The sequence below is a fragment of the Geotrypetes seraphini genome, chromosome 3, assembly GCF_902459505.1.
Source record: "Geotrypetes seraphini chromosome 3, aGeoSer1.1, whole genome shotgun sequence".
NCBI classification, from domain to species: domain Eukaryota; kingdom Metazoa; phylum Chordata; class Amphibia; order Gymnophiona; family Dermophiidae; genus Geotrypetes; species Geotrypetes seraphini.
The window spans coordinates 6,453,429-6,474,049 of NC_047086.1; the positions used below are offsets into that span (position 1 = coordinate 6,453,429).

General features: G+C 43.9%; 1 protein-coding gene across 2 annotated transcripts in view; it reads right to left on the reverse strand.

The window, feature by feature from the left end:
• FIG4 (FIG4 phosphoinositide 5-phosphatase) overlaps nt 1-20,621 on the reverse strand; it is a 291,895-nt gene that overhangs the window by 65,430 nt on the left and 205,844 nt on the right. For both annotated transcript variants that reach the window (XM_033936107.1, XM_033936108.1), the window contains exon 21: nt 12,018-12,213. In XM_033936107.1, coding sequence (XP_033791998.1) covers nt 12,018-12,213 — 196 coding nt within the window. The remainder of the gene's footprint in view (nt 1-12,017; nt 12,214-20,621) is intronic.

The following is a 20,621-nucleotide window of genomic DNA, read 5'->3' on the forward strand; positions in this document are numbered from 1 at the left end:
TTTTCTCAGGGTCTTCTACCCATTTGTCATTTCTTCTCTTTTCACGTACATCATTCATAGAAACATAATGGCAGATAAAGGTCAAATGGCCCATCCAGTCTACCCATCCATAGTATCTACTATCTCCTCCTATCCCTAAGAGATTCCACATGCCCAGGGCAGGATTAATTAGGCACCCACCTACATTGGGCCTCCTGGACCCACCCATCCTTGGCCCTGCCCCCTCCCCACCTCTGTCCACCATGTGCCTCCTCCTGCGAGACTGTACCTCCTTCTCCTTCCTTCTTCATTATTCAGTGCAGCGAAACTCACAAGTCTTCAAAAGGTCAAGGGCTGCGGTGATAGGCTCAAAGGTAATCTAAGGAAATACTTTTTTACAGAAAGGGTGATAGATGTGTGGAACAGTCTCCCGGTAGAGGTGGTGAAGACAGAGACTGTGTCTGATTTCAAAAAAGCCTGGGGTAGTCACGTGGGATCTCTTAAAGAGAAAGAGATAATAGTTACTGCGGATGGGCAGACTGGATGGGCCATTTGGCCTTTATCTGCCATCATGTTTCTACCGTGTTTCCCCGAAAATAAGACACTTTCTTATATTAATTTGGGGCCCAAAAAAGGCACTAGGTCTTATTTTTTTTCATGTAATGATCATCTCTCCCTTCCTCTCCTCCACCCCAATTCTTCCTATTTCCTTTCTCTCTCCCACATGTGCAGCATCTTTCCTCCCTTCTCACCCATCCCCTTGTGCAGTATCTCCCTCCCTCCCTCCACCCATCCCCCTGTGCAGCTTCTACCCCTCCTTTCCTCCCGTGTAACATCTTTCTATCCTCCACCGCCCGCTGCCAACACTCACCCCCCCCCCCCCGGCTGACCCATCTCTTCCTCTCATCTGAACTGCAAGACAGGAATACTTTATAACAGCATCAGCAGCAATCTACACAGGCTGCTTCATGGCCCTCTATCTCCCGGGCGTTCCTCTGCCGCGTTGTTGATGACATCATCAGTGATGGAGAGAAATACCTGGAAGACAGAAGGTGGTGGCAGCTGGTGTAGATTGCTGCTGACGCTGTTATAAGGTATTCCTGTCTCGCGGTTTGGATGGAAGGGACAGATGGGGGTGTGTGCGGCAGTGGGCTGCTTGCTGCCAGCAACTAGGGCTTATTTTCGGGGGTAGGGTTTTTATTAAGACCTACCCCAAAAATCATGCTAGGGCTTATTTTCGGGGTAGGTCTATATTTTGGGGAAACACGGTATGTTTCTATATCATCACTCCATGGTGTGACTACACCTTGAATATTTTGTGTTTAATTCTGGTCACTGTATCAAAAAAGATATAGCGGAATTAGAAAACGTTCATAAAGAATGACCAAGATGACAACAGGGATGTAACTCCTCTCGTATGAGGAAAAGCTAAAGAGGTTAGGGATCTTCAGTTTGAAAAAGAGCAGTCTACAAAATCCTGAATGGTATAGAACATGTGAATCAATTTTTTTCTCTATTAAAAATTAGAAAGACTACAGGACACTCAGTGAAGTTACATAGAGATGCTTTCAAAACTATAGGAAGGTAAACTTTTTTCACTCAAAGAATAGTTAAGCTCTGGAACTTCTTGCCAGAGGATGTGGTCTCAGCAGTTAACATAGATGGACAAGTTTCTGGAGGAAGAGTCCATGGTGTGCTATTGGGATATTAGTGGGGGAAGCCCTGGGATTGGTAGCATGGAATGTTGCTACTATTTGGGTTTTGGTCCTCTTGACTTGGATTGGCCACTGTGGAAAGAGGATTCTGACCCAGTATGGCAAGTCTTATGTTCTTAGGAGTGTGTGGAGTGAGTCAGTTTGTATGTTTATAAGCTTCTGTGCTGCAAAAGGCGGGAACTGCTTCTTTCATAGAAATGCATGCTGCCATATTTTTGGACAGAGCTTTTTTTTTTCTGGCTCATATTTGAATTTCTTGCATCTCATCATTGATTTCTATCCCCTCCTCCTTCAATACTGCATTTGGCATCTTTCCAGTAATTTTTAGAGTTATCTGACTCCCAAGGGACAATCTTCAGCCTTTATATGTAATTTAATTCCAAAATTCACTGGGCTGGAAGGAATAAAAAGTTACTAAGTGGTCGAAAGAGGTAATGACATGATGAAACTGTGATATTTTTGTTTGTTCTCAAAATATGTAAGCAGCCAAGAAGTTATTTATGTTCAAATACTCCTGGAAAGCAGAACTCTTTTACACTGTGTTCTTTGATGAATAGAGAAAGTTGGTACCTTGCAGGGGTGACCTATTTCTGCCTTGGAGGCTCTTTGATCTCTCCTGGACCTATTATAGTATTTGGGCTCAGTTAAGAGCTTTCATATTAGCATTCTTAAAAATCCATTTCTATCAGACTGCCAGGGCTTAAAAGCATTGGTCAAGTGGAACATTATAATCCTTTAAATTACAGATGCAACATCACTTTGTTACTGCCGAAGGATGCAATGTCACAATTTGTACTTGAAGACAATGAGCCAGAGGTACAGAGAGAGAAAGAAATCACTGCCATTAATAGTGCAATGACAACGCCAAAGTCACTGTTAGTTGTTTTTTTTTTTTAACTTCCTCCACCTTTCCAGTCTTATGTGGCAATTTTTACTCATATTTTGCTGGATTTGAGAAGCTTTGTCCTGTAGACTTACAGAAGACTGCAGGCAAAGGATTTGCGAGTCACAAGAATAATAAGACTGCCAGGATGTCACTTCAATATCTCTATTAATGACTCTTCAATGAGGATAGGTATCAAACAAGCAGATATTGAGAAGGCTTTTACCAACCTTTTTAAAAAATCTGTTTCAATCTGAATTCCACTCAACTTCTGAGGAAAGTCTTACCCATCTTCAACTAACTGACAAATAGTCCTTGCTGGAAGGAAAATTTATGGTAAAAGAAATAGTCAATTCCATTAAATCTTTCCTGGCTAACAAGGCTCCAGGAGCTGATGGTTACACTTTAGAATTTTTCTAAAACCTTCCATAATTTCTCTCTCCCCTATTAACCAAATATAATTATCTTTATCAATCTCCTTCTAATCAACATAATTTTGCAAATGCACCATTACGCTGATTCCTAAACCTGGACGAACAGGCAATTCTTTGTTAAATATCGATTATAAACTTTAGGGGCTCCTTTAACTAAGCTGCATTAGGGCATTAATGCACGGAATAGCGTGCACTAGACGCTAACGCCAGCATTGAGCTGGCGTTAGTTCTAGCCGCGTAGCGCGGATTTAGCGCGCACTAAAAACGCTATCACAGCTTAGTAAAAGGAGCTCTAGGTATTAGGCTCTCTAAAATACTAAATTGTATTGTCCATCCCAATCAAATTGGTTTCATGAAAAATAAATACATAGAAGATAATCTCAGACTATTTTATGATCTTAATTATTTTGCCTCTAATAAAAAAGAATTGTGTGTAGCCCTATCACTACATGCTGAAAAAGTCTTGGGCATATCTTTTTAAGTAGAAAACCCCTATATAATTAAAGCAAAGAACGCACTGAAATAGGGGAAGACCAAGACATTTCCTGTAGAATATCAAGCACTCTTATTAGCAAAGCCCAGGCTCTGAGACTGGCCTCTCTCCTTAGCACACTGTGGGTACTATTGGATGCAGACTCTGCTCTTTGATGTCTGGTGACCCCAGAAGCAGGCAATTATCTGCTGAAACATGGCCTCATGTCTGCCCTTTTTATCTGCTGGTGCTTGGCTAATAGTGTGCGCAGGAATGTTCTTGGTCCACCCCTACTTCTGTGTGTTCTTATCTTTTTAAGATCATAAACTGGTTGAATCTAGATTATGATTTTTTAAATTGACTTAAAATCTGTTATCTTCCACTAACCTCAAGATTCATGATTAATAATATTACCAATCCAACACAAATTTAAAAAAGAGGCAAGAGAAATGTCTAAACCAACCACCAGCTACATACAGTATATATATGAACATAAATAGCCTTACTGGGTCAAACCCATGGTCCATCAAGCCCAGTAGCCCATTCTAACGGTGACCAATCCAGGTCACTAGTACCTGGCCAAAACCCAAAGAGTAGCATTATTCCATGCTACCAATCAAGGGCAAGAAGTGGCTTCCCCCATGTTTTTCTCAATAACAGACTATGGACTTTTCCTCCAGGAACTTGTCCAAACCTTTCTTAAAACCACCTACGCTATCCACTCTTACCACAACCTCTGGCAACGCATGCTAGCGTTTAACTATTGCCTGAGTGAAAAAATATTTCCTCCTATTGGTTTTAAAAGTATTTTCCCTGTAACTTCATCAAATGTCCCCTAGTCTTTGTAATTTTTGACGGAGTGAAAAATCGATCCACTTGTTCCCATTCTACTCCACTCAGGATTTTGTAGATTTCAATCACATCTCCCTTCAGCCGTCTCTTTTCCAAGCTGAAGAGACCTAACCGTTTTAGTCTTTCTTCATATGAGAGGAGTTCCATCCCCTTTACCATCTTGGTCGCTCTTCTTTGAACCTTTTCTAGTGCCACTATATCTTTCTTGAGATAAGGAGAACGCAATATTCCAGGTGAGGTCATACCATGGAGCGATATAGCACAGTTACTTACTGTAACAGGTGTTATCCAAGGACAGCAGGCAGCTATTCTCACATATGGGTGACATCACCGATGGAGCCCGGATGCGGACGCCTCACAAGCAGACTTGCTTGAAGAAACTCGAAGTTTCGAGTCGCCCGCACCGCGCATGCATGAGTGCCTTCCCGCCCAGCGCAGGGCACATCTCCTCAGTTCAGATAGCTAGCAGAGAAGCCAACCAGGGGAGGTGGGTGGGTTGTGAGTATAACTGCCTATTGTCCCTGGATAACACCTGTTACGGTAAGTAACTTTGCTTTATCCCAGGACAAGCAGGCAGCCTATTCTCACATATGGATGACCTCCAAGCTAACCAGAATGGGATGGTGGGAGTGTTGGCAATTTAGGAGAATAAATTTTGTAATACTGTTTGGCCAAACTGTCCATCCCGTCTGGAGAAAGTATCCAGACAATAGTGAGAAGTGAAGGCATGAACCGAGGACCAAGTAGCAACCTTAAAAATTTCCTCAATAGGTATAGATCTGAGGAAAGCTACTGAAGCTGCCATTGCTCTGACTTTATGGGCTGTGACTTTACTGTGAAGGGGTAATTCAGCCTGGGCATAGCAGAATGAGATACAAGCCGCCATCCAGTTGGAGATGGTACACTTAGAAATAGGATGGCCCAATTTATTCGGATCGAAGGAAACAAAAAGTTGAGGAGTAGTTCTGTGTGGTTTGGTGCGTTCCAAGTAGAAGGCCAAAGCACGTTTACAGTCTACAGTATGAAGAGCTGATTCTCCAGGATGAGAATGAGGCTTTGGAAAAACACTGGAAGAACAATGGATTGGTTGAGATGAAATTCCGAGACCACTTTAGGGAGGAATTTAGGATGAGTACGAAGAACCACTTTGTCATGTTTCTACCGTGTTTCCCCGAAAATAAGACACTTTCTTATATTAATTTGGGGCCCAAAAAAGGAACACCGTGAATGGTGGGTCAGCAACTAAAGCAGTGGTCTCAAACTCAAACCCTTTGCAGGACCACATTTTGGATTTGTAGGTACTTGGAGGGCTGCAGAAAAAAATAGTTAATGTCTTATGAAAGAAATGACAACTTTGCATGAGGTAAAACTTGTAATAGTCTAGAAATCTTTCGTTAATTGCTTCTGATAATTTCAGCTATACACAGCTAAAAGCAGTGCAACATGCGGAAAGTGAAGTTTAGATAGTTTTTCACTTTCTGCATGTTGCACTGCTTTCAGCTGTGTATAGCCAAAATTATCAGAAGCAATTAAGGAAAGATTCATAAACTATAAAGAGTTTTACCTCATGCAAAATTGTGATTTAAATTCTAAAGTATCAACTGCAAGAGACAAGATTTTGGTGTAGTCCTCTAGGCTTTTTTGTAGAGGGGAGAATCAATATCCGACTTGTGCCTGGAAAACTTGTGCCTTAAGTGTCCAGTGGTCGTGTCCGCAACCGCCTTCAGCTCGCACCTCCTCCAGCACTGGGACACAACCGCCATCTTACATCAAGCAGTCACCGCCAGGAGAGATGCCGAATTTCACAAGAATTCACAAAATTACGTACACACACACAAACTGCACTGCCTCCAATGGTTACCTTACATTCTGGAACGTTGCCCGCCTCACTGCTATAACCTCACGCAAGCATTTTCCTGCGTCTGTATGCGATTGTCCTCTCCACTCCACCTCAAAATCACATACAGATGCAGGAAAGTGCATGCGTGAGGTCACAGCAGTGAGGCAGGCAACGTTCCAGAACAATGGTAACATACTGAGGGCCTCAAAATAGTACATGGCGGGCCGCATGTGGCCCCCGGGCCGTGAGTTTGAGACCACTGAACTAAAGCTTGCAGCTCACTGACTCGACGAGCAGAAGTGAGGGCAATGAGAAACACCACTTTCCAAGTAAGATACTTCAGATGAGCCTTATCAATTGGTTCAAATGGAGGCTTCATGAGTTGAGTAAGGTCAACACTGAGGTCCCAAATCAAAGGAGGTGGTCTGAGAGGAGGTTTGACATTGAAAAGTCCTTTCATGAATCTGGAAACCACCAGGTGAGCAGAGAGGGGTTTCCCTTCAATAGTCTGATGGAAAGCTGCAATTGCACTAAGATGGACTCGGATAGATGTAGACTTGAGGCCAGAATTGGATAAGTGCAAAAGATAGTCCAAAACAGAAGATAAAGAGGAATGCTGAGAAAAACACCATGTAGAAAATCTAGTCCATTTTTGGTGATAGCATTGTCTAGTGGTAGGCTTCCTAGAAGCTTTTAAAACATCTCTTACAGATTGAGAAAACTGAAGAGGGGTTATGTTGCGAGGTACCAAGCTGTCAGGTGTAGAGACTGCAGGTTAGGATGAAGTAGAGATACTTGACTCTGTGTAAGCAGAGAAGAAAAAACTGGTAGAAGGAATGGCTCCCTGCTGCTGAGTTGAAGTAGAAGGGAGTACCAGGGTTGTCTCGGCCATCGAGGAGCGATTAGAATCATGGTGGCATGATCGTTCTTCAACTTGACCAGAGTCTTGGGAATGGAGGGAATGCGTAGAGGAAGAGATTCGTCCATTCCAGAAGAAAAGCATCTGCCTCGAGGCGGTGAGGAGAGTATATCCTAGAGGAGAACTGAGGCAGTTTGTAGTTGTGGGGAGCTGCAAAGAGGTCTATCTGAGGCGTTCCCCACTGTGAAAAAAATGTGATGAAGAGATAAAAAATGGAGAGTCCATTCGTGAGATTGCAGTAGACAACTCAAGTTGTCCTCCAAGCAATTCTTTGCCCCTTGAATGTAGACAGCTTTGAGGAAGGTGTTGTGGCGGATTGCCCAGTCCCAAACCTCCAGAGCTTCTTGACAAAGGGAGGCAGACCCTGTCCCTCCCTGTTTGTTGACATAATACATGGCGACTTGGTTGTCCGTCCGAATGAGGACTACTGTGTCGTGAAGCAGATGCTGAAAAGCATGGAGAGCTTTGAGGATCGCTCTGAGTTCCAACTGACTGATATGACACTGACGATCCGTACTGAGTACGGAGACCATCGAGATGAGCGCAAGCGTAGGTCGAAGAGTCTGTCGTGAGGACCTTCTGATGAGGAGGCGTTTGAAAAAGCAAGCCTCTGGAAAGATTGGAAGAGAGCATCCACCAACGGAGAAACTGCTTCAAAGAAGGAGTAACTGTGATGTGTCGAGAAAGAGGATCACAAACCTGTGCCATTGAGATGCCAGGGTCCACTGAGGAATTCTGAGGTGAAGTCTGGCAAAAGGAGTCACGTGTACTGTGGAGGCCATGTGACCTAGGAGTACCATCATGTGTCTCGCTGAGATGGAAGATCGGAAGACACTGTATGACAGAGTTGAAGTAGAGCTTCCAGACGTTGCTGTGGAAGGAATGCTCTGAGTTGGACAGTGTCCAGAACAGCTCCAATGAATTGCAGTCTGTGAGGGTTGAAGCTGAGATTTGGGAAAATTGATCTCGAATCCCAAACTTTGTAGGAACCAGGTAGTCTGTTGGGTCGCTACAATAATCCCTTGAGACGTGGAATACTTGATGAGCCAGTCGTTGAGGTAGGGAAACACCTTTAGACCATGATTCCTTGGAGCTGCTGCTACCACTACCAGGTACTTGGTGAACACTCTGAGAGACGAGGCCAGGCCGAATGGTAGTACTCTGTATTGATAATGCAGATTCCCCACCCGAAATCTGAGGTACTGACGGGAGGCCGGATGAATGGGAATATGAGTGTAGGCCTCCTTGAGATCCAGAGAGCATAACCAGTCATTCTGCTCAAGAAGGGGATAAAGGGATGCCAGGGACAACATTCAAAACTTTTCTTTGACTAGAAATTTGTTGAGAGCCTTGAGATCCAAAATGGGTCGCAGATCACTTGTCTTTTTCAGAACAAGGAAGTAACGGGAGTAAAACCCCCTGTTTTGCTGCTCCAGGGGAACTGGTTCGAAGCAGAGCTTGAGCTTCCTGAAGAAGAAGGGCGGTCTGGGATGGATTGGAAGGATACTCTCTTGGAGGAAGGTCTGGAGGAACCTGAGTGAAATGAAGAAAGTATCCTTCTCTGAGGATGGTAAGCACCTAGAGGTTGGAGGTAATTAACGTTCATCGGTCGTAAAAATGATGGAGACGACCTCCTATAGGGGGAAAATGAGACAGAGTCAGAATGGTGGAGGTTATGCTCTGAGAAGCCTTAGGTGCAGCAGAAGGTTGGGGTTTTTGCTGCTTCTGAGGTTGCTGTTTCTTAAGAGTGTTTGGAGCTGGCTTTGGAGCATAACGCCACTGATAGATAAGAGCAAGGCATGCAGGCTTGGCAGGAGCTGGCTTTGGCTTAGGTCTGACAATTGAAGCAAAAGATTTCTCATGGTCAGACAATTTCTTGGTGGCTGCCTCGCAAGATTCATCAAAGAGGTCAGTGCTCTCACAAGGAATGTTAGCTAAGTGGTCTTGAAGATTAGGGTCCTCGGCAATAAAGAAATAAGAAATTCAAAATAAGTGATGAATTGAAAATTATAATTGAGGACTTTAGAGGACATCATAACATTTTTATAGATGCGACGTCCGAATTTGTCCATAGTTTTCCTTTCCCTTCCAGGAGGAACGGTGGCATAAACCTTGGAAGGATGGGACCTCTTTAAGGAGGACTCGATAAGGAGGGATTGATGAGATAACTGAGTGTTGTCAAATCCTTTGCGATGCACAGTTTATACCTAGAGTCCAATTTGCCTGGAACAACTGGTATGGAAAAAGGTGTTTCCATGCATCGACCAAAAGTCTGATTCAAAAGCTTATGAAGTGGAAGCTTAAGAGACTCTGCTGGGGTTGAGAAAGATGCATGACTTTGAGATACTCCTTCGAGTATTTTGAGCCAGTATCTAATTGAAGATTCAAGTCCATAGCCATCTGACGAAGGAAAGATGAGAAAGATAGCTGATCTGCCAATGCTTTGCCTCGAGAAGGACTCAAGGACATCGAGGCAGACTGAATCGAAGATGAAGCTTCAGCATCAAAGGAACCTGGAGACTTGGATGAGGCAATCGAAACCGGAATATCCTCGAGGTCCGGCATCAGAGACCTCGAACGAGGCGTCGGTGGTCTGGTCGAGGTTGGAGTAGATCAAGGCTTAGAGGAAGATGGTCTGTCTTGAGAAGAAGAACTATGCCTGGAAGGATGCCTCGAGGAAGGCCTCGAATGTCGGTGAAAACTGTGTCTGGAACCAGATCTCGAGGATCGAGGAGACTTCGCCTCGGAGACGAGAGCAGCCAATGCCATCGGATGAATAGGACTAGAAGCTGTAGATCGAAACTCCAGAGGCTTGGTGGAGGAACCTTGATGCACTCCCAAAGACTCTGCTCCTTGTATAGAGTGTGAGGATTCCCGTTGAGGCACTCGCAAAGAATCTGCTCCTTGCTTTACGTGCTTGGACGCCAGACCAGACACTCGCAGAGACTCTGCTCCCTGCAAAGAGTGTGTAAGGTCAGACTGGGGCAAAGGAAGCGGCTCGACCTCGCGGGAGTCTGCTGAATGCCCAGGCTGGATAAGAGGAAGCAGTTTGGGTCCCATATTAGTAAGGAACAGAATAAACTGCTTCTCTAACATGGTCTGGAAAGAAGCCGGCAAGGATGGATCCGCATCTGAAACCGGACCACCTGCTTTGGCTGGAGGTTCCTTCGAGGTAGTGTGAGTGTGCTTCGACCTGGGAGTCTTAGACACTTTAATCACCATGGGCGAAACCGACTGCTGAGCTGAGCTGAGCTGACCTGAGGAAACAGGGGAAGATACAGCAGATGATGTCAAAGCAAGAGACGCTGCAAACAACGAAGGTCTGATGAGGCTCAAGGTGGAAGCAGTAGGCGCAGAAGGAGCCTCGGTAGGAGTCGAGGCCGAAGACGCCTTCAAAGTCGAGGGATCAGTAGAAGACTCCATCTCGAAGAGCTTATCCACCAAAATACAACGATGCTTGAAAGCACGAGGCTGAAGTGTTTGGCAAGGCAGGCACGACCTAGGATGATGTTTCGGCCCAAGGCACTTGAGGCAGCATCCGTGGGGGTCCGTAAGAGAGATTGCGCGCTGACACTTGCTACACCTCTTGAAGCCCGCGGCAGGCCGGGACATAGAAGGAAAAATAGCTGCCGCAAGATCGAAGCCCTCGGGCTGCGGCCGAGCGGCTTGTCCCAGAAAATGAATGGAAGAAGAAATTTTTTTTTACTAAAAAGAAAAGAAATAAAATAAAAACAGCGATTCGTGAGGGAAAAAACACAAACCGCGGTTGAGAGAAGGCACAAAGGAACGAAGTTAAACGCAGAGAGTCAAAGACGGACTTCTCGGCTCTGCGGAAAACTGAGAACTGAGGAGACGCCCCTGCGCTGGGTGGAAAGGCACTCGCGATGTGGGCAACTCGAAACTTCGAGTTTCTTCAAGCAAGTCTGCTTGTGAGGTGTCCGCATCTGGGCTCCGTCGGTGATGTCACCCATATGTGAGAATACCTGCCTGCTTGTCCTGGGATAAAGGGGCATTATAACATTCTTAGTCTTGTTAGCCATCCCTTTAAAAAAATTCCCAGCATCCTGTTTGCTTTCTTGGCTGCCGCCACACATTGGGCAGAAGGTTTCATTGTATTACAATGATACCAAGATCTTTTTCTTGGGTGCTAATCCCCAAGGTGGACCCTAGCATCCAGTAACTGTGATTCAGGTTATTCTTCCCAATGTGTATCACTTTGCATTTGTCCACATTAAATTTCATCAGCCATTTGGATAGAAACATAGAAACATAGAAAAAGACGGCAGATAAGGGCCGCGTCCCATCTAGTCTGCCCACCCTAATAACCCTCCCAGTCTTCCAATTTCCTGAGGTCCGCCTGCAATTTTTCACAATCCGCATGTGTTTTAACAACTTTGAACAGTTCCAATTTCCAGATCATTTATAAATAAGTTAAATAGCACCGGTCCCAGTACTGACCCCTGTGGCACTCCACTGTTTACTCTCCTCCATTGAGAAAAATGACCATTTAAACCTACCCTGTTTTCTATCCGATAACCAATTCCTAATCCACAACTGAACTGACAATGTTGAGAAATAACAAATATGGTCCTGACTAGGATCCACCTCACTCCATTATAAGCTGTTATAATACAACCCTTTGTAGAGATGGGAGGCTTTTTTGGTTTTTTTTTAAGCACTGAAGCTTATCCATCATACTCTGGACCATTCATCAAGCTTTATTAGATCCTTCCTCATGTTTCCAAAACTTCCAGAGTTATCTACCTTTTTACACTTCACAAGAAGATAAACCTTTTTCTGATAACAAGAGATAAGAGATCTGACTGCTTCTGTAAGATTTGATTATATGGAGGTTGCATCAATCCAATCAAAGGGAAGATATAGTAATAGAGACATCTGAAAGGCATAAGCTCAGCTGCTTACCTCTGCTGCCTTGGTATTGTCTCCAGCATCAGCCATCTTAACAGGTGTTGACCGCTGAGACAAAGCCCCTTCCTCTTCTTTGTCAGTTCCTGAGTCATCCTCGGAGCTACTAGACACAGCTTCTTCACTAGGAGGAGGTGGGGCACTTGCTGCTGTTTTCCGCTGCAAAACTGCTTCTTCCCTGTTTGTCTTGGTTCTAGAAATAGAAAAAAAATGTATCCATTTCTTTGATTGGGTTACCAAAGAATTAGATCAGGGGTAAACACTTTCATCACCTTTCATGACCAGAAAACTTATCAGTAACATTTTAATTAAGATATTCAAAGTCAACTTGGGAGTTTAGAATTTTGAAGTTCAAATTACCAGTAATTTGGAACAAATAACAACAAAAATACAAGAACTTAAAGACATAAGAATATAAGAATTGCCATACTGGGACAGAGTGAAGGTCCATCAAGCCTATCATCCTGTTTCCAATAGTGGCCAATCCAAGTCCCAAGTACTGTATAGAGACTGACACAGTGAACAAACACCTCAGCAAACTGCGGTGGACCATGATTTAACCATGGCGATGAAAACACAGAAGCCCGATTTACCGCAGACACGGAAACAAAACTTTTCACTGCCCACTGGAGTGGTAAAAGGCTTTGCCCCACATTTCAGTCCTGTCCTTTACCGCTATTAACCATGGTGTCATGGCCCCCTTCGACATCCAGAGGCCTTGTCATCATCATCAATCTCCTATGGCAGGGGAAGCCCCGAAGCTGGCAGCTTCAGGAAGTTCTGCCAGCTTAGCTGATCAGGGATTCCCCTGAGATCAGCTTAGCTGGCGCAAAGACCCCCCACCCAATGGCAGGAGGGATGCTCATTCCTTCCTGCCTGAATGACCACGACCCCCACACCTAGACCGGAATGAAGACTAGCAAGAGGGAGGTCCACTCCCTCTTGCCGGAAGGCTCGCCTCTTCAAAATGATAGGCCTTCTTCTTCCCGGTACATCCTGCCTTAGGCTCCTCTCAGTGTATTACAGAGTGCACCGGGAAGGGAAGGACTGCCATTTTGAAGAGGTGAGTCTGCTGACAACAGGGAGTGGGCAAACTTCTTGCTGGTCTTCGTTCCGGTCAAGGTAAGGGGTATGGTCATTCAGGCAGGGAGTGCGGTCATTCAGGTAGGAGGGAGTGGGTATCTCTTCTGCCGGTCTTCCATTCCAGTTAAGGTAGGGGGGTAAGTAGGGGGTGTGGGTCATTCAGGCAGGAGGGAGTTAGCATCCTTCCTGCTGGTCTTCCATTCCAGTTAAGGTAGGGGGGTAAGTAGGGGGTGTGGGTCATTCAGGCAGGAGGGAGTTAGCATCCCTCATGTCGATTTCGGGTGTGCGTGGTTTGTTGTCAAGGAAGGAGGGAGTGGACAGTCCTCCTGCTGATGGGGGGGGGGGGTTCATGCCAGCTGAGCTGATCACAGTTTAGTATTAGTTTGTTTCAAACTATTTTTTCTTGCCCTAGTTGCACTCCACTAACACTATTCCTGTCAAGTGGTGATATTTGTTTTGCACAATATACGTAGGAGGAAATGGATCTTCCTATATCTTCAGTATTTACTACATGCAAGATATGGCTTCTTGGGATTTTGGTTTAATTTCCTGTATGCCTATAATTTTATGGATTTAGCATTTGTGTTGTGTGTATGTGTGCTTGAGGTATTCTGTTAGCATGATTTTTCTATGTAGCATTCTGTAGTTCAGTTTGTGAGAGAGGCAGGAACACAGGGGTTTTGATGATCCTTGTTCTATATTATTTATGATTTATAAAATGACAGTTGTACAGAATATTGTTTCTTTTTATAGTTTAATAAAATGATTTCAGTACAAAATCATAACTATTCAAGGCTTGTGCAGATAGGATCAGAAAGTGTTCACGGGGACAGAGACAGAATTTGCAGAGCTTACGGGGATGGTGCGGGAATAGAGACAAATTTTGTCCCTTGTCATTCTCTATCCAAGTACCTAGTTAGATCCCAAGTAATAAAACAGATTTTATGCTGTTTATCCTAGGAATAAGCAGTAGATTTCCCCAAGCCATCTCAAAAATTATCTATGGACTTCTCATTTTGGAAATTATGCAAACCTTTTTAAACCCTGCTAAGCTAACTGATTTCACCACATTCTCCAGCAATGAATTCCAGAGTTTAATTACAAGTTGTTTGAAGAAATATTTTCTCTAGTCTGTTTTAAATCTACTACTTAGTAGCAGTGGTGGACCTAGGGTTTGTGACATAAGAATAGCCTTACTGGGTCAGACCCATGGTCCATCAAGCCCAGTAGCCCATTCTCACAGAGGCCAATTCAGGTCACTAGTACCTGGCCAAAACCCAAAATGTAGCAATATTCCATGCTACCAATACAGGACAAGCAGAGGCTTCCCCCATGTCTTAATAACAGACTATGGACTTTTCCCTGTAGGAACTTGTCCAAACCTTTCTTAAAACAAGCTATGCCATCTGCTCTTACCACATCCTCTGGCAACGCGTTTCAGAGCTTAACTATTCTCCGAGTGAAAATTTTTTTCTCTCCTATTGGTTTTACAAGTATTTCCCTGTAACTTCATCAAGTGATCCCTAGTCTTTGTAATTTTTGACGGAGTGAAAAATTGATCTACTTGTAAACGTTCTACTCCACTCAGGATTTTGTAGACTTCACTCCTATCTCCCCTCAGCCGTATCTTTTCCAAGCTGAAGAGCCTTAGCCGTTTTAATCTTTTCTCATACGAGAGGAGTTCCATCCCCTTTACCATCTTGGTCACTCTTTGAACCTTTTCTAGCGCCACTATATCTTTCTTGAGATGAGACCAGAATTGAACGCAATACTCCAGATGAGGTCGCACCATGGAGCGATACAGGGGCATTATAACATTCTTGGTCTTGTTAACCATCCCTTTTTAAATAATTTCTAGTATCCTGTTTCAGGGCTGATCATTTTTTTAATACCCCCCATATTAAAAAATATTTTAATATGGTGGGGCCCCAGAGAGCTCAGAATGGGTTACAGTTTAACATTCACAGTGTTACAATATAACATTACATAAGGTTACAACCTTACCAACACCACACAGGCACTGTGGTATAAACAAAATAGACTTTTCCTCTCTCTATTAGGTCCTAGCTCATGCTTGCTGTATAACACCAGCTCTTGCAGGATACACATTTCACATATGACATATTGTAAGCACAAAACAGAAAATAAAATTATTTTTTCTACTTTTTGTTGTATGGTCATTTTATTATTCAAATCATATTGGTTCCAGTCTTTAGTTTCTGTTTGTCTTCTGTTAACTCGCCGCCAGAGTCTCCTGCCCATTTGACGTTTTCTTCTCTCTCTTTGCTCACCATCCATCTTCCATCTCTGTACCTTCCCTTCCACTGCGATATCTAACATTTCTGTTTCTTTCCCACTGTCTACCATCGCTCTCTCTCTTCCTGCCTTGTGGCCTGGGTCAAATCTCCCTAACCCCTCCATGCAGCATCTCTCCCTTCCTCCCCTCCATCATGATGTACAACATATCTTTCTGTCTCTCCATGCACCATCTCTCCCTGTCCTCCACCCTATGTCCAATATTTCTCCTTCTCTCTTCTCCATGCATGTTTCCCTCCCCTCTACCATATGCAGGATTTCTTCCTCTCACCCCTTTCTACCTCATTGTTGCATCTCCCTTCCTCTTCTCTAGCCCATGTCCAACAATTCGTCCTCGCTCCCCCATGTGCAGCAGCTTTCTACCCCTTCCTCCTATCCTCTTGTGTAGCAGCTTTTCATCCCTCCCTCCCATCCCCCTGTGCAGCACCTTTGGATCTGACTGACCCCCCCCCCCAATCCCACCATTAGATTTTTTTGCAACCTGCTCTGCCAGGGCTTCTCTCTGTCACATCATTAGTGATGTGACAGAGGGAAGGCCCTGGCGGGCTGTAAGAAGACTGTTCAGAGTGTTCTCTCTGCCGGTGTCGGGCCTTCCTCCTGCTTCCATGAAGGCAGAACCACGCAGAGATGAAGGCCCAATGCCAGCAGAGCAGTGAAGTTCCCGAACCATGACGCCGACCCTGGGAGCACCCCCATATGATCTGCACCCTGGCCGGACCATCCCCCCCACTTTGGTATGCCACTGCTTAGTAGCTTCATTGAATGCCCCCTAGTATTTTTGGACTGAGTAAACAAGCGCTTTACATCTACCCTTTTCATTCCACTCAGTATTTTATAGACCTCTATCACATCCCTGAGCTGTCTCATCTCCAAGCTGAAGAGCCCTAGCCACTTTAGCTTTTCCTCATAAGGAAGTTGTCCCATCCCTTTTATTGCCCTTCTCTGTAACTTTTCTAATTCTGCTATAGTTTTTGAGGTGCAGCCACATCATAGCGTGATACAAGGGCATTATAACATTTTCATCTTTGTTTTCCATTCCTTTTCTCATAAATCCTAAGATTCGATTTGCTTTCTTAGCCTCTCATTGACCTAAGGATTTCAATATATCCTCAAAGATGACACCTTGGCAGTGATTCCTCACATAGAGCTATAGTTCGGTTTCCTCTTTCCCATATGCATCACTTTGCACTTGCTCACCTTAAACGTCATCTGCTATTTTGACATCCAGTCTTCCAGTCTCAGAAGATCCTCTTGCAATGTTTCAGAATCCTCTTGCGATTTAATAACTTCGCACAACTTTATGTCATCAGCAAATTTAATTGTCTCACTAGATATACCCATCTCTAGATCATTGATAAATATGTTAAAAAGCAGCGGTCCTAGCACAGACCCCTGAAGAACCCCACTATTTACTCTTCTCTATTGAGAATAAAGACCATTTAACCCTACACTGGGGTATATACACTAAAGCCTCAGATCATCTAATGATCATCACTAAACCAGTTTGACAGGTGTCTGAGCCAATCAGGGCCATATGCTCCTTCCTCTGTATTCATAGGAAGGGTCTAAGGAGAAACTGAGGATAGAAAACCATAAAATGTAGACAGAAAGAATATGGCAGAAAAATAATTCAATTCAATCTAAATTAGCTCAGAAATCTGCAATTAAAACTTATAAATTGCATATTTCAGCAGCTAAAAAAAATTCATTATGCTCCTGAAAAATGATCCGTTATTTCAACTTGCGCCTCCTATTTTAGGAGCTGCTGTAGGGCAGGACTTTGCTGATTTCATCAAGATCTAGAGAAAACTTCCCGACCTACTATGCAAAATGATCATATCTTAGACACTCCCTCCTGCAGATCAGGTATGGGCTAAATTTGATGCCATAACTGTTAAGGATTTAAATCCTCTGGTAAAGAGCTTTTCTACCCGTTCTTGTGTTTTCGATAAACGGCCTTTGTATCTTTTCTCTTAAGATTCCAGATAAAAACACAGAAACATGATGGCAGATAAAGGCCAAATGCAGTAACCATTATCTCTTCCTCTAAGAGATCCTACTTGCCCATCCCAGGCTATCAATTAATGAGTCCCAAATTTACTAAGGATGTCTTTTACTTTTTTTAAGGTGTTATAAAGTCTACAGAATGCAAATCTTCATCGTGTTACTGACATTTTCCTACAGGATAACCATAAGACAGTCATGCCTACACATTTGCACATGACTATGTGATGAAGGATATTGACTGCCTGCCCTTACACCTCAGTACAGCACCCATTCTCTCATCTAGGTTTCTAACCTGCACAGGGCCTAGCCCTTGCTTCCCCAGCTTTCCTGGCTCTAGCTGAGGTCTTTGCCCCGCTGTCCTCATCCCTTGGCTTCTGGCATGCGGTGCAGCCTCTCCCCACCTGTTTAATCAGGCTCTCATTGACTGAGGCACCTCCTGCTGCCCATTAGGTTGAGATGTTTTCTCTCCCCCCCCCTTTAGCTAGAACAGGAGGTGTGTGGTGTGTGTGCTGCCTTAACCCAGCAGACTAAATAAGGTTGAGATGAAGAAATGCTTTTCTCTTCTACCCCTGTAATGAGTTTCTTTCATTCCCTGTTGAAACTTTAGGGATTTCCCTGCCACAATATATGACCATTTTTACCCACTTGGGCTTCCATGTGTCCTGGCTTTTGTGCTGTTGTTAAAGATAGATTAATTAAAGCAAAAGGCTGTTACTGAAATAGTTTAAAGTGACACTAACCCAAGTCATTGTTTTTTTTAACTATTTCTAACCCTGTTATGTCAAGCCAAGTGATCAGTTGCAGGAAAAGCACACAGTGCATTTGACTGCTCTGGTCATTAGATGCTCTCTTGTGCCTGGCTGAGCCCTGTTCGTCTGTTCAGGGGTTGTGTTTTGAGGCCTCAGGGAGATTGAGAAATGACAGGAAAGCACCGTGGGACACGTGCAGGGCCATAATTGACTTTAATCATTAGGAGGCTCTATTTCAATTCATGTCTGTAGCTTCTCGTTACCTCTTCCTATAATCATTCATGACGTCACTCTTATCTACACCCTCCTCTACGTAGGGTTACCAGACATCTGGATTTCCCTGGCACTTTGAAAAGTTTTCCAGGTAGCAGCAACGTCGGGACGGTGACATCACATGCATGCGTGCAACGTCATCATGCGCAGATGCCCTCCCGACAAGTGACCAGGTTGAGGGGTGGGCCTGGAGGCAGGGCCATGGGTCCGGATTTTCATTGGTAGTTTGTTTCAGTTTTGAGATGTGCTTAATTTGTCAGTGTTTATGGGCTTGCAGGGATAATGCCCCTAAGGGCAATCTCAAATCTGCTCTCCTCAAAGACGGAGTATTTGGTTCGGTATGGAAACGTGGAAGCTCAATTACAAGAACTGACTTGGATAAACAGCAACATCCTACAAGCATTCAGATTTTGATCCTTATTAATGGAGAAGAAAATAATTGGTCAGGACTTCAGTCAAAGAACAAATAGCCCTTTTTCTCAAGAATACCTTCATGCAAAATCCTTACAAACTCAATTCATTTTACTTAATTCTATTCATTTTTTATCCAGGATAGGAAAAGTCTCAGAAAATGGAACAGCTAAAAACCTCCCCTATTTATTTCATGATCAAATGGAATATAATTTAACCTACAGCTCATTTAAAAATGTACTGAAGAATCCCAGATATCATTGCAAAGCCTTTCAAAAGTCTGAGACGCCAATTCAATCTCTCAAATGTGGTCATGTAACAGTGTGAAAGGGTCACCCAGATACTTGTGCAACTGATTATTCATACTGGTTTGACATATGGTTTAAAAGAACAGAAATGTTATAAATCAGAGATTCTTCGTACTTGAAGCATGTCATCTGGAAATCAGGACACTGCTCTGTTTGCCTTTGTAATACCCATTGCTTTCAAACTTATTATCTAACACTGGAAGGATAACTCTTTTCTCTCTATCGTTTTGCAATATGAAGTTATCATTATAAATTCTAATCTTTTAAACTGTACACATAGTAGACAGGCAAAAGAAGAACACAGACAGGACAACAGAAGGCAAGGGAGAACATAAGAGTAGCCTTACTGGGTCAGACCAATGGGCCATCAAACCCAGTAGCCCGTTCTCATGGTGGCCAAGCCAGGCCAGTAGTACCTGGCCAAAACCCAAGGTGTAGAAATATTCCGTGCTACCGATTCAGGGCAAGCAGTGGCTTCCCCCGTGTCTTTCTCAATAACAGATTATGGACTTTTCCTCCAGGAACTTGTCCAAACCTTTCCTAAAACCAGCTATGCTATCCGCTCTTAGCACATCCTCTGGCAATGTGCTCCAGAGCTTAACTATTCTGAGTGAAAATTTTTTTCCTCCTATTGGTTTTAAATGTATTCCCCTGTAACTTCATCGAGTGTCCCCTAGTCTTTGTAATTTTGCAGACTTCAATCATATCTCTCCTCAGCCGTCTCTTTTCCATGCTGAAGAGCCTTAACCATATTTTTGAATAAGGACTTTGTCATTGGTTGAAAGGATGTCTCCCTTGCCTTCTGTTGTCCAAACTGTAAACATATCCCTAAATGGTTTAAATTTGATGAATTCTTTTCAAAGTACAGTAAAACCTTGGATTGCAAGACAAGCATAACATTTTATAAGATTTTAACTTGATATACAAGCAATGTCTTGCAATACAAGTACATGTATACACACATCACAAGTGAGCCGATGTTCTCCTCTCTCTGACGCTGCGGAAGTACACCGGGGAGTCCCTCTGGGTAAACCTGGCAAGAGGCGGCAAAAAATGCCTGTATCTAGGTGTGGTATACAGACCCCCAAGACAACTGGAAGACATGGACGCAGAATTAATTGAAGACATAGTGAATATCACCCTACGGGGCGACACTGTACTGCTAGGGGACTTCAACATGCCTGATGCAGACTGGAACACATTTTCAGCGACAACCAGTAGCAGCAGGAGGCTATTAACCTCCATAAAGGGAGCACGTCTCAAACAAATGGTAACGGAGCCCACTAGGGCCCAGGCGATCCTCGACCTGGTACTCACCAACGGGGAAAGCGTCTCAGAGGTCTCGGTAGGAGATACACTAGCCTCCAGTGACCATAATATGGTATGGTTCAACCTTAGGAAAGGCTTCCCCAAATCAATCACAAAAACAAAGGTACTCAATTTCCGGGGCACCG